The following is a 14,229-nucleotide window of genomic DNA, read 5'->3' on the forward strand; positions in this document are numbered from 1 at the left end:
CGCCGGTGTTCCCCCACCCGGCAGCGAAAGCGGACTATGAAGGGCAGCAGGCACACCAAGACGTCGTAGGTCAGCAACATGGTATCATCATAACGAGAGCATACGTGTGTACAAAAGCAGAAGTGCAGAGTAAATTACCTACAAGACGTTCCAATGAGTTCGTGCATACAGTACTAGAGCGAAGCGTTTCCTAGAGGTGAATAAAATGCGTAGAGTAAATTAGCGAATTCCGTCTGAGAGGTTCCGGGGCGCCACACATATCTGGCGAGCAAAAGCGTAAGTAAACCCAGCAAGAGAATTCGGAGACCGTTACACGCGTTAGGTGCCAGCACTACCACCCTGCAATCCAATACACCGCACCCACGAGTCCCCACGTTGCCTTCAAATGCAGCATCCAAACGAAGTCCGACAAGGATCGATCCAAAGTAAAACGAACACGCCCATTCACAGCGCGAACAAGTCGCAGTAAGAGGGCTTTTGCGCGGCCCACCACGACCGCCGTGGGATTGGGGCCATAATGGGCATCGACGACTAAAAGGAAATTGGCCGCAGCGTCAGATACTGTGAGAACTGACAGGAAAAGCAGACGGCTTACAGAGTCCTGCGGCCTCACGTCCCGCGAAACATTGGGGAAGGAGGTGCCGGCCGAGAATAATTGCTGAGAAGGCGCGTACCCCGTGTTCATTCCAGCTCTTGGTAGGAGTTCCAGCGCGTCGCGATCGACCGGCGGGGCACGCCGGGGGCGAGGCGGGACAGCGACGGGGCAAGGGGGCGTGCGGGCGAGGCGAGGCGTCGCAGGGCGTCGATATGGGTGAGGTGACTCTGCGATCTGTGAGCCATGCAATTATCGCAGGAAATGAGAGGAACTTACCGCGTTTGGTCCTTCCGGACGCCCTACTGACCGTCCTCGCGGCCTTGGGACGCAGAGAGGGGGATGGGTGGGGCGTGGCAGACTGCGCGTCGCAAGGGAACGGATGCCGAGACCTGTAGCTCGACCTCTCGCCCACATCCCATCCGCCGTCCGTCGCTGCGCAGGGCAAGGTGGTCGCATGAGGCGCGACCTGGTTGCTGACCTCGAAGTCGCCACCGCCGACATCCTCAATTTTTTCCTGGGTCATGGATAATTGAGGGAGGCCGTCGACCGATACCACGTTTTCCAGCTGGAAAGTGATAATTTTCCCGGGCTGGTCGAGAGGCTTGGCGTCGACCTCCGTCTCGGTAGGCGCAGGCGCAAAGGGATTGAGACGGAAGACGCCCATCATACGGCGCATCTTGGGCGGCGCCTGGGTCGCGCGGAGCGGCACCTCGTTTGGCGGCAAACACGCGTGGTCGCGACCGTATGATTCCGCGAGCAACGACGCCGGCTCGAGTACGAAGCCATCATCGGGCTCGAGCTTGACTGAGAGCGGCGGCGGTGCGGGCGGCGGGGCCTCGAGCTTCGGGCGCAAGCCAAAGTCAGGCGTGCATGGGGTGGGCGGCGTGCGGGATCCGAGGCTGTCGGAGCGCGAGAGGGAGGGAACGGCGCTGGGTGAGGCGCATTGCATGAGTGACCACAATAAATTCGCGTCGTCATACGCGCCAGCCTGAGCGCACGGCGGCTGGCTCCAGGTCTGCGGGGCGCACGTGTAGTAGCCGCCGTCCTGCGGGTACATGGCGTCCTGTGTCATGGCGTAGACGGTCTCCGCGGCTGCTGGATAGACTTGCTGGCCGCTGGGCGTGTCGTAATAGACGTACTGGGCGGTGTTGTAGGCAGGGTATGCCACCCAGTCGCCGTAGGCTTGTGCGCGTCGGTCGTATCGCAACATGAGGGTGTGAGGAGAGCCAGAGCAGAAATTGGTGAGGTGGATAGGGCTGGTGGGGCGGAGCTAAGTGGGAATGTTCGCGGATCGTTAGGATCGGCAGACAGAAACTCCAGCGAATAATCAGGAACGGCAATGGCGGGCGAAGAAAGTCGGACCAAGCGTCGGCGGACCGGGCCTTATATGCTGGGTATCTGGGGTGGCAGCGCCGAAGACGAGCGGCGAACGCGTGAAGCGCCACGCTCGCCTGCGCGTCGTGCATGCTGCCGCGTCGCAATTCAGTCCCCCTGCGTAATGAAAGACGGAGGACTTGGGCGAAGGCGTCTGTGAGAACGTCCCCCACCGTGCACCGCTCGGTCTACGCTCAGTCCCCCGCCCGCCAGCTCCGTCCCTGGTTCCCTCTCGTCGACCCGCGTTCCATGGACAAGGCCTTCCCGATTTGGCCATGTTCGCAAAGGGATCCGCAGATCTAGAAACTTACCTCATCCGGTATAGGCCGGCCGCCCGATCGTCTGGAAGTGCTCGCGGCAGCGCAGCGGTCCCGTGAGCCTCATAAGCCCTCGAGAGCAGATGGTAACGAGCAGCGAAGCTTTCGCGGCTTAGCTGGCGCGCTGCGAATATTGCCATCGCCAAGTCCGTCCCTCGATCACGTGAAGGTTCGAAAAGTCAACCGCTTCATCATAGCCAGCCAACTACGCCAACGCGTCGATACAGCCTGACCACCACAGGTGGCCATCTATGAACGCAGTAGAGACGTCCAGAATGACCACCCTGTGACAACCCCCCTTGCGCCATCGTTGACAGGGAACCGTGATGGGTCCTACGCCCTGAATCCCGTCCTCCGGCAAACGGGGAGGCTACCTGATGTCATGCGGTAAGCACATCCTCTATGTTTGAATGGCCGAAACATACCTCACTCTCGATCTCGAGTTCCCCGGGTCAGCGCAGCGTCAGTCCAAAGTCAGCGACGCTGGGAAGGCGACACCCGGGTCGCGTAACAGGGTCGAGGGCTCGGGGTCGCGTAATCCAAGCACCTATCTGTGATAATTCGGCTACGAACTTCGCCTCAGCTTCACCTCCACATAAGCACCGCGATCGCATTGCGTACTCGCTCACCTATTGCCGTAGCCGTGCCGTCGTGGCGACGTTCGTTGGGGATCGATGACCTCGGACGCGTCGTCACGAACACCTACAGCGTCCGAGCAGCGGATTACGCACACCCTCCATAGACGGTCTTTTAGAACACAACCCCGACACGAGGGCACACTCACGTACGATAGCCCTCCCCTTGTATTCGCAGCCCCCGCGGCTAGCGGCTCAGCCCGCCGCCATGCGCGTCGCGGATCCCTCTGGTGGCGCGGGAAGACACGCATATTCGCGACACCCAGCGACGCGCTTGCCCTGATCAAGAGGAGCGCTCAACAGCTGCTCAATGCATAGTCGACGTCGTGTATACGCACGGCCCTGTCGGCGATCACGACGCGCTATTCGCGGACTCCCAGATGAGATACGTGGGAGCCCAGGCGAAGCGAGGCCGGCCAAGTGGGCCAGCTCTATCACAGCACACGGCGCTCAAAGCCGCACAACGCCAAGACCGATATCTATGAACGACCGCCACAGCGCGCGCGCGGCGAGGACGAAGCTGCGCACCGGCTTCTTTCCTGCAGCTCGATACGCCTTCGTCATTTCGAGCAGGCGAGAAGCGGGCGTAGGGTGCATGAGATCGAGTGGTTTCCTGAGCTGGATGCTGATCAGTTCAATGCGTGGACATGGTTCAAAGCGCAGTAAGTGATCGGTATAGTAGGGATCGCGGTCCGACAGCACTTACGACGAGGGCATGCAATATGAAGTCGTAAGCCGTGCGAGATCGATCGCGGGAAGGCGTGCACCGCGTCCCTCAGCGCTGCGATTCGGGGTTGCAGCGCAGAACTTTGGGCAATATAGGGGGTCGAGCTTCTTCGTGCATTATGGTGGGTGTTTGTGCGCAATCCAAGAATTGTGTGTATAGAATGGCGCAAGAACTTGCGCCGGAGGAAGCAGAGACGCAATGTCCAGACGCTGGATATTTTGAGGCATTCACACCCGATATGAAGCAGATATAGTCGCCGGAGCCGGAGAGTTCAGACGGTAGCCGCGGTCGCGGAGCACATTCTCATCATCTGGAGTTCAGAGGCGTTGTGGAGCCTGATCAGAAAGGGTAGGGAGTGCGCGGTGGTGGTCAGAGTCAAGAGCCACGTTCATGGCTAACCCCGATTGGAATTCTGCCTCCGTTGATCCCGGAGATTTCCGAATCTCCAAACCATCGGGGACTGCCGAAGCGCATCACGAGTTGAACTTGACCATCACTCTTTTCGCCTCGCTCAAGCTGTCGAGACGCTGAAAACCCGACTGCTGTCCGAAAAATATACTGAGCTCTGTCTACCCCTGATCTGGGCTTGCTCATGTACGCTCAAGTCACTTACGACCCTCTGATACGGCTTGATCGTACTGTCAGGCAGAAGGCATGTCTTCATCTCGGATGTCCGTGGTCATTACTGGGCGTTTGATGCTGAGATGTCGCCTACGCTCCAGATGACGTCCCCACGGTACTTGAAGAGCTCGAGCTAAATTGTGTCTCTGCGCTAAGTGTAGCTCTCCTTGGACCTCCTCATCGATAGCCCTGTCTTTCTCCTTGCAGGCCTCGGCATAGCTATAACGCTGATTATCCGCATACTTGCATACTTGGTGCACGTCTACCACCAGTGACCACGAGAGCTCTGGATACTGACGTCCTCGTTGAGGGAGGACGGACGGTGCCGCATCACGCACGTCTCCAAGCAGGTCATCTGCTCATCTTCGCGTACCTTTTACCTCAAGATTCAACAGCGGGATGTGGGTATCCAGCATACCCACATCTCATGGAACTCTGTCTCCAGTCTGAACTTCATCTCCCGCGATCTCCAGTGTCACCCTCCCCTTCATCTCGGCAAACTCAACCAGGCTACTAGTTGAATCCTAGCTGTCATCCTCACCTCGGGCTCGCCCACGAAAAGAATCGGACCGTCCTGTACGATATGGTCATGCTCACGGCGAACATTGTACTGCGCGCCACCACATAGACTTCGCTTATAGCCTCAACGGAATGAGCAGTACAGTTGAAGCACGAGGACGCCCCGGCTATCACGGTCTTCCAGGGGGCGACATGGCGGCTTTGCAACGCTCCACTGCACCTGGACTTCCCGTTTAGACATAGGAAGACGACTTCGTTGGCGCGGCGATCAGAACGGGGACCTCGAAGGAATAAGATGCGTCATACGCTGTTCCTCCGTCGGTGGCATTGGTCGCAGCCCCTTCTAGAAGGTGGATTGTCAATCATTGGCGTCTCAGCCACTATCTTACTTCAGGCGAGGCGATCGCTGGAGAGAGCTATATCAATGCATCCGGGTACCGTACACTCTGTCTCCTTTCTCGAGCAGTTTCCGCAGATTGGCGGACTACGCACCTCCGACCTCTCAAGGCATGCTGCGTATATCGGTTCACGATAGTTACAAACAAAATGATTTCGCATCCATACAGTACAACGTCGGGTACACAGTTCACAGTCTGATAAAGGAGAAATACGTTTTTTGGAAGGAGAAAATAAAAGCAAGCAGGACCACCACCGCGGCGCTAATTCGCTGGCTCGTCTTCGCGGTCGCATCGCTCAGCCAGATGCCAGCCTGGCTGCAGTCAGCAACAGAGTTTACGGTTGACCATAGAGCCGTACCTCTTCAGGCCGGCAGCGTCGCCGTTGAACATATCCTGGTCGCCGGGGTTGCTTCCAGAATCCGCGTACTGCCAGAAGGTATGGTAGCTCCATCCCGCTGGAAGAGCGCCAACTGAGCTTGCGTATCTGCAGAAGATCAGTAATGCTCTAGGGCGGAGTGATTGGCTCATTCACCTGGCGACCCAGAGAGGGCTATTCTTTGCGAATGCGGCGCTGTTCCCAGTGCAGGTCGTCCACCAGCTTGTCGAAGTGTAGATCACCGCATGATTTCAGCAGGTTATCTACAACGGCATAATCAAGGACTTACCTGGGTACCTTTTCGTCTCCGAGTGGTACGTGTCCGAGAAATCCTTGATCCAAGAGACCATCGCCGACTGGGACAGACCGTAGCAGGTACTGCCGTACGGGTTGTCTACAAAGATAATACTTCAGTACTTGATCTTGTATGCGACGATGGAACCACTTACACTCCATGTCGAGTGCGCCAGGAAGCGTAATTCCGTCGGCCGACCACCCACCTTATATATGGTGAGCTTCGAACGCAGCGAACAGTGACTTGCTTACCACCGTTCTTGGCGAAGTACTTCGCCTGCGCCGCACCGCTAGACGTGTCCGGTCGCGCAAAGTGGTATGCACCGCGGATGATTCCGGCATTGGTCGCACCGGTGTATTGGCTGGAGAAGGAGCTGCTTTTGTACGCTGGGAATAGGTAGTCAGACGACGAAGCCTTGTGAGACTCGCAGGAAACGTACTTGTGCCCTCGGTGGCCTTGATATACGCAAAGGTGACGCCGTTACTCTTCGCCTTCGCCCAGTCTACATTGCCCTGATACCCAGAGACATCGATACCCTTCGGCTGAGCCCGCTTCTCAAGATCAGCGGGGGCGGCGAGCGCGAGAGATGCAACAGCCAGGAGGAAGGCAGAGAGGACCCGCATGGTGGGATTGCTGAAGTACTCTGAAGCGCCATCGCGTCAGCTCTTATATACGCTGGGGCCACTTACAAGCACGCGTATGCGTCTCATGGTGGTAAGGATTAGCTTGAGAATCTTCCGCATGCGCTTGTCAGAGACGCAGAGCTGGCACACGTCCGTGACCAGATACTGGACTCACATCCGCTCCTTTCGAGGGCCAGAAGCTGATCAGAGGGTGGGGACAGCGAGAGGTCGTCAAGCACTGGGCAGATTAGTGAAGATATATTGCACTCTCGAACGTGAAGTTTCGTTCGAGGCGACGCGGGCTCAGCAAATGAGCATCAGGTGGAGCTTTCTCATTGAAAGCAGCTATCCAGCTGTCAGGTTGCGGCGTGATAGATGGGAATGAAAGCCCGAGTACTGGTAGATCTGCTCAATAGGCGTGACAGATAGGCAGATCATCAGCAGTAGAGGAATGTTTCGTCGCTCAGAGCACGTCCTGAGGCATATGCAGAGGTATTTGCAGCCTAGAGGCCTCCTTCCGTCGTCTTGTTCGAGTCGGAGCAACGAAAAATAGTGAACGTCACGCGGGCGACGAGACGTGCCCACCGGAGGATGCCGAGATGGATCTACTCTAACAAACTTTGGTCAACAAGCATCGAACAGCACGACAATATCGCGCCTCCCTGATATGCGTGCACGAAAGAAGCGCTGACCCAAGTGGTATTCTGGCGTTGCGTCTACTGCATACAATTATACATAAGATATCTACGTGATTGAATATGAACATACGATGATCTATAGGTATTACTACTAGCAGAGATAAGGTAGGGAGGCGCACGTATGTCTGGAGTGAGACCCTGTTATACAGATGGATATACAAGATATGACGAACGAACAGCTGGTATAGTACAATTGAGAGGATGCTATAGATGAAATAAAAAGGGATCGAGAGATGAAATATGTGAGGCAAACGGAATTAACCGCCAGGTCGCGGGCCCGCTGGACGCTTGGCAACAGGCTTCAGACGGGGGTCCGTAGTAGGTCTATGCTGTAAATGAGGTCGCGAGAGTGAAGAAGGGATGCACGGCGTAGAGGTCGTAGATGATGCGGGGGATGGCGGATACCGAGGGGTTGGTGTGGATGTCTGCGGCTTGAGCGTCGAGCGCGAAGCTGGCAAAGGCTTCGCAGATGTATGTGTGCGCTCCTGCTTGATGACAGGAGGATGCGCAGATGTAGCGCGACTCGGCTTTCGGGATATAGTGCCTGCAACTGGGTCTGATGTAAGCATTCGCCTCGGATGAGCAATCGGATTGAACTCACGAAGTGAGGGCGAGCGCGTGCCAGAACCTGAAGGTTGCGATGACCGACTCGCCGGAGAAGACGTGCTCGGTGCCATCGGCGACGAGCCCTCTGACATCCTCTGTACCTTTGACGGCGGGGCAGCAGAAGCCGACGATGGTGGGGGACGCTTAGCGGGGACCGAAGCGTCTGCGAACGGGGTCAGTGTCCTAGTCCCATCAGTTTGAAGACGAACACCCACTCTTCATAGAACCAGCGGATGACGTGTTCGACAAGCCACCGGTCGAAGAAGTCTTCGCACGGGCTGTACATCACCGATTGCGATAAGTCAGCTAATCCTGAAGATGAGATCAGGTGCGCGTACCTTCTGATTTCCCCGAAGCAACGCTGCTCAGCTTCGGGCAGCCACCTTCCCGAGCCTTGAGTGCGACCTTGTACTTCAATCCTATCTCCTTCACTCTCTCCAGGTCCTTTCCTAACCGCTCGTTCTCCTGTTGCAACCCCGAGATCGTCGTCGCCGTGGTCGCATTCTCTGCGCGAGCTGCAGCCAGGTCGGTCATCGCGCGCCGTGTCTCGTCTTGCGCCGTAACGACCTGCCTCTCAAGCTCCTGATTTCGATCTCGCATCTGCAACGTCGCCTTCTCGCATCGGGTGAGAGTCGCGCAAAGGGTCATTGGTGGGGCGTTCACGAGCGCCTGCGGCTGGTCGACGACAGCAGTATGGGTAGCGAGCGCGACCACAAAGTTGATAAGCTCCGCGGTGATGACGATCGTGCTGTCCCGAACCTGGATGAAGCCGCTTTCGTTGACTGCCGTCGCAAGTTGCCCATACTGCCCCTTGGCATCCGCGAGACTTTGCTCCAGCTCCTGGACCCTGCTGCCCGCCCGCCCGAGGGCCTGTTCGAGTTCGATGATACGCGCAGAGAGCCGGCCCTTCTCCGTCTTCGCTTCGGCCTCCTTATTCTTGCGGTACTGCCTCTGCTGCTCGAACTTGTGCGTGCTGTTGTCGATGGTTGCCTGCAGAGTCTCGACTTTACGGAGGGCAATGGTATGCTTCGCACTGAGATCGGCAATCTCGCTCTTCATCGCCGTACGCTCGCCTTCCCACTTCTGCGCCTCCACCTGCGAAGATGTCTTCAGCGCCTGGATCTCCTGCTCCGCAGCGTGTAATTTGGTGATGGACTCGGCGCGTTGCTCCTCGGTCGCCTGGAGCATCTGAGTCTGGCGGCCAACACCGCTGTTGATGAGCCTGAGCTGTTCGGTGATAGAATCCGACCAGGTGCGACTGCTGGCCAGTTCAGCCTGGAGCTCGGCGACGCGCCCGGACAGGTCGGCAATCGTCTTCGCGCCATCGTCCGCCTCCGATGTCTTCTTCTCTAACACGAGCGCTTGGCCGTTATAGGCTGCCTCCAAGTCCTGGAGCCCCTTTTCGGTCGTGGCGAGTTTCTCCAACAGCGTGCCCACCCTGGATTCCAATGCGTCGATCTTGCGGTTGGCGTGAACGGCGAGTTGTTCGTGCTTGTCCTGCAAAGCGTCCATGGCACTCTTCCCCGTACGCGATAGCTCCCCCTCCAGTTCCCCAATGCGCGCGCGAAGAATCTCGCACTCCTCCCTTTGTGCGACCTTTTCCGCCTCCAGTTCTTGAATGCGCGTGATCGCCTGTTCCCTCTCTGCATGGCGCACTCCCCATGCCTCCTGGCGCGCCGCATTCGCTGCCTTCTCACGCTCCTCTTTGATAAGGTCGAAGATACTGTCGATACCAGTCTGTATAGCGGCAGGCAGTTTGTCGATCGCGGGTTGTGGGACTGGGGGCGGCATCTTGCCCGGGGTCTCGGGGGCAAGCATGACGCCAGACGAGGCAGAGAGGAACGGCAAAGACGAAGATAATCCCTTAGGATGGTGAGGGCAGGAAGTAAAACGATATCTCGTATCTGGGCAACGACCTGGAAAACGTGCTCGAATTCATATTTTCAGCGGAGGCAAAACTCGTGAACATAAATGAGGCGCGGGGGACCAAGCGGAGACGTGACGTCACGCGTACACGCATTCCCCATCTTGCCTCCTGCAGCCGCCCACGTTCCTCCAGCGTATACCACCCAATGGCTGTCATGCCCTCCCACAAGACAGAGTACGCGAATATGCGGTGGGGTATGAAAAGTGAAGAGCCTCGGAGGGTGCGTGACCATTTTTACTCAGATCGAAGTGTTCTCATAGCCACCATGTTTAGCGCCCTCCACATACGGAGGATGACGAGTGGGAGGACGTCTCTGAATCCAGCACGCTTGTCCGATCTCCCAGCCCCTCGCACTCCTCTTCGACTCCCCGTAAGCGCAAGACGCAGCGGGGTACCAATCATGCCGTGTCAGCCTCCGCTCGCAAAACCACAACTAAGAAGGGCAAAGTACCAAAAGGTTCGAGCGACACAAGCATCGTCAAGGAGCATGCAGTTCTTATAACACGCGACGAACTCTACGACAATGCCATCCACGCATCCAGATACACCGTGCGCTACGCGATCGAAGTCGTCGGCCGCGCCATCCACCTCATGCGCTACCCACTCGCCCTCTTGCTCTTCACCTATCTCCTTGCCTTCGTCTTCGGTCGGATCAAGGTCGCGCTCTCGCCACTCTGTATCTTACCCGGCATATCGAGCACGGCGCTCTGCTACAACCCTCCACTGCCACCAGACGGCATGAAGATTCCTCAAGTGGGCAATTTCCCCGAGATGATGCAGACACAGAACAAGTTCGAGCAGCTCCTTGAAGACACCGCGGGCGGTGCCAGCCTCTCCCTCGAGATGAAGAAGGCCGAGATCGCCACTCGCGACCTCACGACCCTCGTGCGCATCAGCAATCTCAAGAGCAAGGACGACCTTGGCAGCGTCCTCGGCAACATCGTTGACGAAGCGAAAAAGACTGGCCGAGGCTTGCATCGTCTCGGTACCAAGGTCATTCGTGCCGTCGACGAGGTCATTGCGGCCAACAACGCCGCTCTGCACACTATCGAGGCGGCCCAGAACCACGCTTCATCGTTCTCCTTCGGCGACCTCGTTGTATGGGCGCCGAAACGCGACGTTGGCGAGGTCGTCCGCGTGACCTTCACGCAGGCGATGGAGGTTCAGTCACAGGCCATGGCTCGGCTCCTAGTTGAGCTGACCGCTCGCCTCGCCGACCTCGATCGCTTGGAGGAGCTGCTCGATTACCTGCATGAGATCGTCGCGCGCGACCACAAGATCCTCAAAACCGAGAAAGACGAGCTGCTAGCTCAGCTCTGGACCATCCTCGGCGGCAACCGCGACCAGCGGCGCGAGCAAGACGACCATATCGCCCTTCTGAATGCCCTCGGTGGCTACAGAAAGGAAGCGCGGGCGCAGGTCGTTGGCGCGCTGCACACGTTGCAGTCTATGGAGGCGGAGATGGAGGACCTGCGCGACCGTGTAACGGCGCCGAACCTCGCAGAGCAGGCCGGGCTGAATATCCCGGTCAGGGTGCACATCGACAGCATTCGCGACAGTCTCATCAGACTCAAGGATAGCCGGATCCAGGCGAGGGAGGAAGAGGAAGCGGCGGTCAACAAAGTCCTGAGTTCCGCGTAATACCCTTGAGGACTACCTGCTATCTGTTCTGTTAACGCCAACTACTCGATGCACACTGGCGGTGTACCTGTAATTTATGACCACTGTAGCACTATATACGAACAACGGATGTTTGGGACCGAGCAGCAACTGTCATGCGCCTTCGTCGTCGTCCTCGACCTCATCCACTGAAGTCTGACCTGTTTGCATCGCGTTCTTCCTCCTTGTTCGCGGGCTTTCCGCAACCTCTCTGACCGATTATGGTCACTCTTCTTCGGCCCTGATCATATGCTCTAGCAACGCTCTTGCTCCTTACCAGAACGGAGATGTCTTCCGATCGCGATGCCACTGAGCAGCCACCAACCACTCCCGGCGACGACAGCACCACTGACCCAGCACTGTCCGATATCTTGAGGAAGGTTCCCGCGCCAGCGCCGCCACCGGAGGGCGCGATCCCCTCACCCCGCCTCACGCAGATCGTCCCGAACCTGTACCTCGGCGACCTCCCCACTGCACAGAATGTGGAGCTGCTCAAGACGCACAAGATCTACAGCGTGTTCACCGCGATGCGCGGGCGAGTGCGCATCAACGAGGTGCGTAGATCGCGAGCTCTGTGCGATCGGAGGCCCTGATGAGATTGCACGCAGACGTTCCTCCGGCACCAAATTCTCCTAGACGACGATGAGCAGTCCGACATTCTTACCCACTTCCTCCCCTCCATCTCTTTTATACAGTCCGAGTTGGATAAGGGGCGCGGGGTTCTGGTGCACTGCGTTGCTGGCATGAGTGCGTTCCCCGTCAATATGATCGGCCGCTTGCTAACGATGCGCAGGCCGCTCCGTGACAATCGTAGCAGCGTACCTCATGTACACATACAAGCTCAGGCCTGGCGAGGCGATTGAGATCATTCGTCATCGCAGAGAGGGCGCGGTCGAGGTGGCGTGAGTAGCTTCAACTCTTCGTCAACAATGCAGTCCCTCTGACTCAACCTGACAGCCCCAACCCTGGCTTCCTATACCAGCTTGAAGTCTTTCATGCTGCGTCCTTCTCCCCCTCACGCAAGAGCAAAGCCGTTAGGCAATTCTACACCCAGCGCGTCATGGAAGATGTGATGAGTACGTCTGCTATCCACCACCCTCCTTTCGTTGGCGCGCTGACCCCTCCCTTTCAGACGGCGATGGCGGGCCTCCGGAGACTGAGATGTTCGCCTCCTTCCCGCGTACCCCCGCCGACTCCGTACCCCCCACTCCTGGCGGACGCGCCACCAAGGGTCCTCGCCGCCGCATCCGCTGCAAGATGTGCCGCCAGGAGCTCGCCGCGCGCGAACACATGTACGACCACGGGAATATCGGGCCCGCCACACCCGTGGGGCAGACACCCGCGGCGTCGCGGCGACCCTCCACTACCGGCGCGCGCGGGAGCCTCCTGTCGAATATGAGCATGACGGCGGCGGGACCGAGCGAGCAGAAGGCGAATGGTAGTCAGCCAGCGTCCAGGAGGTCGAGTATGGGAGGCGGCAGGCGGGGAAGCCAGCTACAGAACATGGGCTTTGGGATGAGCTCGTTGGACGCGGAGAAGGCGAAGGAAGCGGTCAATGGGGAGAGTGCGCTGGATACGGACGAGGACGATTCCTCCCCGGAGCGCAATTTGCCCGCGGACGTGAAGAAGGCCGTTCGCGGGATGGAGGACAGGGGAACGGCGCTCCAAGACGACAGCGCCGTAGCGGATGACGACGAAGACGACGAAGCGCTCGCACGAGCCCACGAGGAGGCACGGCGACTAGGCCGGCGGATGAGCGAGGCGATGGAAGGAGCAGCAGGATCCGACGAACGCGAGAAGGTCACCCAAATTACGCGCGAGCAGACGGACAAGGACAAGTCACCGCCTGCTACCCCAGCAACGTTGTTTTCGCCCAGCGACCTTGCGGCGCGGCTGAATGAGAACCCCAAGCTCTCCGCCCTCCGACAAGAGAGTTTCGGGGGAGCATCATCGCCAGGCGGGCGAACGTCGGTATCAAGCCCACCCATCCTCATGAACCCGAAGTGCTCAGGGTACTTCGTGGAACCAGTAAGTGTCGCTGCGTATTTCTTGACGAGGCGGAAGTTCTAACGCGTACGGACCAATCCAGATGAAGTGGATGGACCACTTCCTCGAGAACGGCGAGATCGCAGGCAAGATAACCTGCCCGAATCCAAAGTGTCGGGCCAAGTTGGGCAATTACGACTGGGCGGGCGTGCAATGTGGCTGCAAGGAATGGGTGACTCCGGTACGTGGTTGCTAACTCGAGGCGAAACATGTGCTGAAGTGGTTGCTAGGGCTTCTGCATAAACCGTTCCAAGGTGGACGAGATCGTCATATAAACACTCGTCCTTCTCGGGACTGCAAACTTGCGCCGGCTATCTGTCTCTAGCTCGGGTAGGCGTTGCCTATCTGGCTTGCAGGCATGGCGTATGACCATCGCCGCAGAGCAGATGTCAGTCCCAGGTGGCGCAAGGTTGACCTTCCATTCTATTACCTGTTGTTACCTGTTTTGACTGCATGCGCACGTGCTGGACCTGTACGTCCTACTCATTGTACCCTCCTACAATATCTCTCCGCTTCAGTCGCTAAGATAGCGATATCTCGAGGCTCGCCCGAATACTCCTGTGAGTGCTTGAGAGGGTGGTTTGGGGCGTGTGACGCACATGCAAGAACAATGGATTGTCCCGAAGGGCATAAACTCTGACTCCACGTGTTGGTCCTGACTACGATGGCATCAAAGCTCGGCCTTGAGGCCACCCTAGTGCTTGTCATAGACGGCGACGCAGCAGTGACTTATAAATGCGCGACTGAGCTCCTGCTCGTCGTTGCCCCCATCCCCCGACTCCGTACCCCCCGCTGCTGCTGATAGCCGCGTTC

The 14,229-nt window shown here is 58.0% G+C and overlaps 5 protein-coding genes across 5 annotated transcripts; 2 read left to right on the forward strand and 3 right to left on the reverse strand.

The window, feature by feature from the left end:
• Positions 1-66: 66 nt before the first annotated feature.
• SCHCODRAFT_01192190 (uncharacterized protein) lies at positions 67-2,119 on the reverse strand. The gene is made up of 3 exons (XM_003028648.3): positions 872-2,119; positions 596-822; positions 67-531 (listed from the first exon to the last, which is right to left on the reverse strand). Exons 1-3 carry the CDS (start codon positions 1,803-1,805, stop codon positions 445-447), a joined length of 1,248 nt encoding a protein of 415 aa, XP_003028694.1. The 5' UTR covers positions 1,806-2,119; the 3' UTR covers positions 67-444.
• Positions 2,120-5,481: 3,362 nt separating this feature from the next.
• On the reverse strand, positions 5,482-6,480 carry SCHCODRAFT_02601962 (glycoside hydrolase family 25 protein; the record flags this gene model as incomplete). The annotated part of the gene is made up of 7 exons (XM_003028647.1): positions 5,482-5,497; positions 5,545-5,670; positions 5,719-5,784; positions 5,860-5,956; positions 6,012-6,062; positions 6,109-6,243; positions 6,297-6,480. The coding sequence occupies 7 exons, from the start codon at positions 6,478-6,480 to the stop codon at positions 5,482-5,484; spliced, it is 675 nt and encodes a 224-aa protein (XP_003028693.1).
• Positions 6,481-7,502: 1,022 nt separating this feature from the next.
• On the reverse strand, positions 7,503-9,602 carry SCHCODRAFT_02512686 (uncharacterized protein; the record flags this gene model as incomplete). The annotated part of the gene is made up of 4 exons (XM_050343277.1): positions 7,503-7,728; positions 7,780-7,927; positions 8,000-8,062; positions 8,123-9,602. 4 exons carry the CDS (start codon positions 9,600-9,602, stop codon positions 7,503-7,505), a joined length of 1,917 nt encoding a protein of 638 aa, XP_050198495.1.
• A 263-nt stretch (positions 9,603-9,865) lies between these two features.
• Positions 9,866-11,352, forward strand: SCHCODRAFT_02671052 (uncharacterized protein; the record flags this gene model as incomplete). Its single annotated transcript, XM_003028956.2, has 2 exons — positions 9,866-9,931; positions 9,985-11,352. The coding sequence occupies 2 exons, from the start codon at positions 9,866-9,868 to the stop codon at positions 11,350-11,352; spliced, it is 1,434 nt and encodes a 477-aa protein (XP_003029002.2).
• Positions 11,353-11,481: 129 nt separating this feature from the next.
• SCHCODRAFT_02636774 (uncharacterized protein) lies at positions 11,482-13,989 on the forward strand. Its single transcript, XM_050345932.1, has 7 exons — positions 11,482-11,924; positions 11,979-12,117; positions 12,164-12,272; positions 12,328-12,446; positions 12,503-13,398; positions 13,460-13,597; positions 13,647-13,989. The coding sequence occupies exons 1-7, from the start codon at positions 11,658-11,660 to the stop codon at positions 13,689-13,691; spliced, it is 1,713 nt and encodes a 570-aa protein (XP_050198496.1). The 5' UTR covers positions 11,482-11,657; the 3' UTR covers positions 13,692-13,989.
• Positions 13,990-14,229: the final 240 nt, after the last annotated feature.

The sequence above is a fragment of the Schizophyllum commune genome (genome assembly GCF_000143185.2).
Source record: "Schizophyllum commune H4-8 unplaced genomic scaffold SCHCOscaffold_10, whole genome shotgun sequence".
Taxonomy (NCBI): Eukaryota; Fungi; Basidiomycota; class Agaricomycetes; order Agaricales; family Schizophyllaceae; genus Schizophyllum; species Schizophyllum commune.

Coding starts and splice junctions, on each gene's coding strand:
- SCHCODRAFT_01192190 (XM_003028648.3), bottom strand. CDS start 1,805: ATGTTGCGATACGACCGACGCGCACAAGCCTACGGCGACTGGGTGGCA. Junction 823..871: donor GTCCGGAAGGACCAAACGCG/GTAAGTTCCTCT, acceptor CACAGATCGCAG/AGTCACCTCACCCATATCGA. Junction 532..595: donor ACGTGAGGCCGCAGGACTCT/GTAAGCCGTCTG, acceptor ATTTCCTTTTAG/TCGTCGATGCCCATTATGGC.
- SCHCODRAFT_02636774 (XM_050345932.1), top strand. CDS start 11,658: ATGTCTTCCGATCGCGATGCCACTGAGCAGCCACCAACCACTCCCGGC. Junction 12,118..12,163: donor GCACTGCGTTGCTGGCATGA/GTGCGTTCCCCG, acceptor AACGATGCGCAG/GCCGCTCCGTGACAATCGTA. Junction 12,273..12,327: donor GAGGGCGCGGTCGAGGTGGC/GTGAGTAGCTTC, acceptor TCAACCTGACAG/CCCCAACCCTGGCTTCCTAT.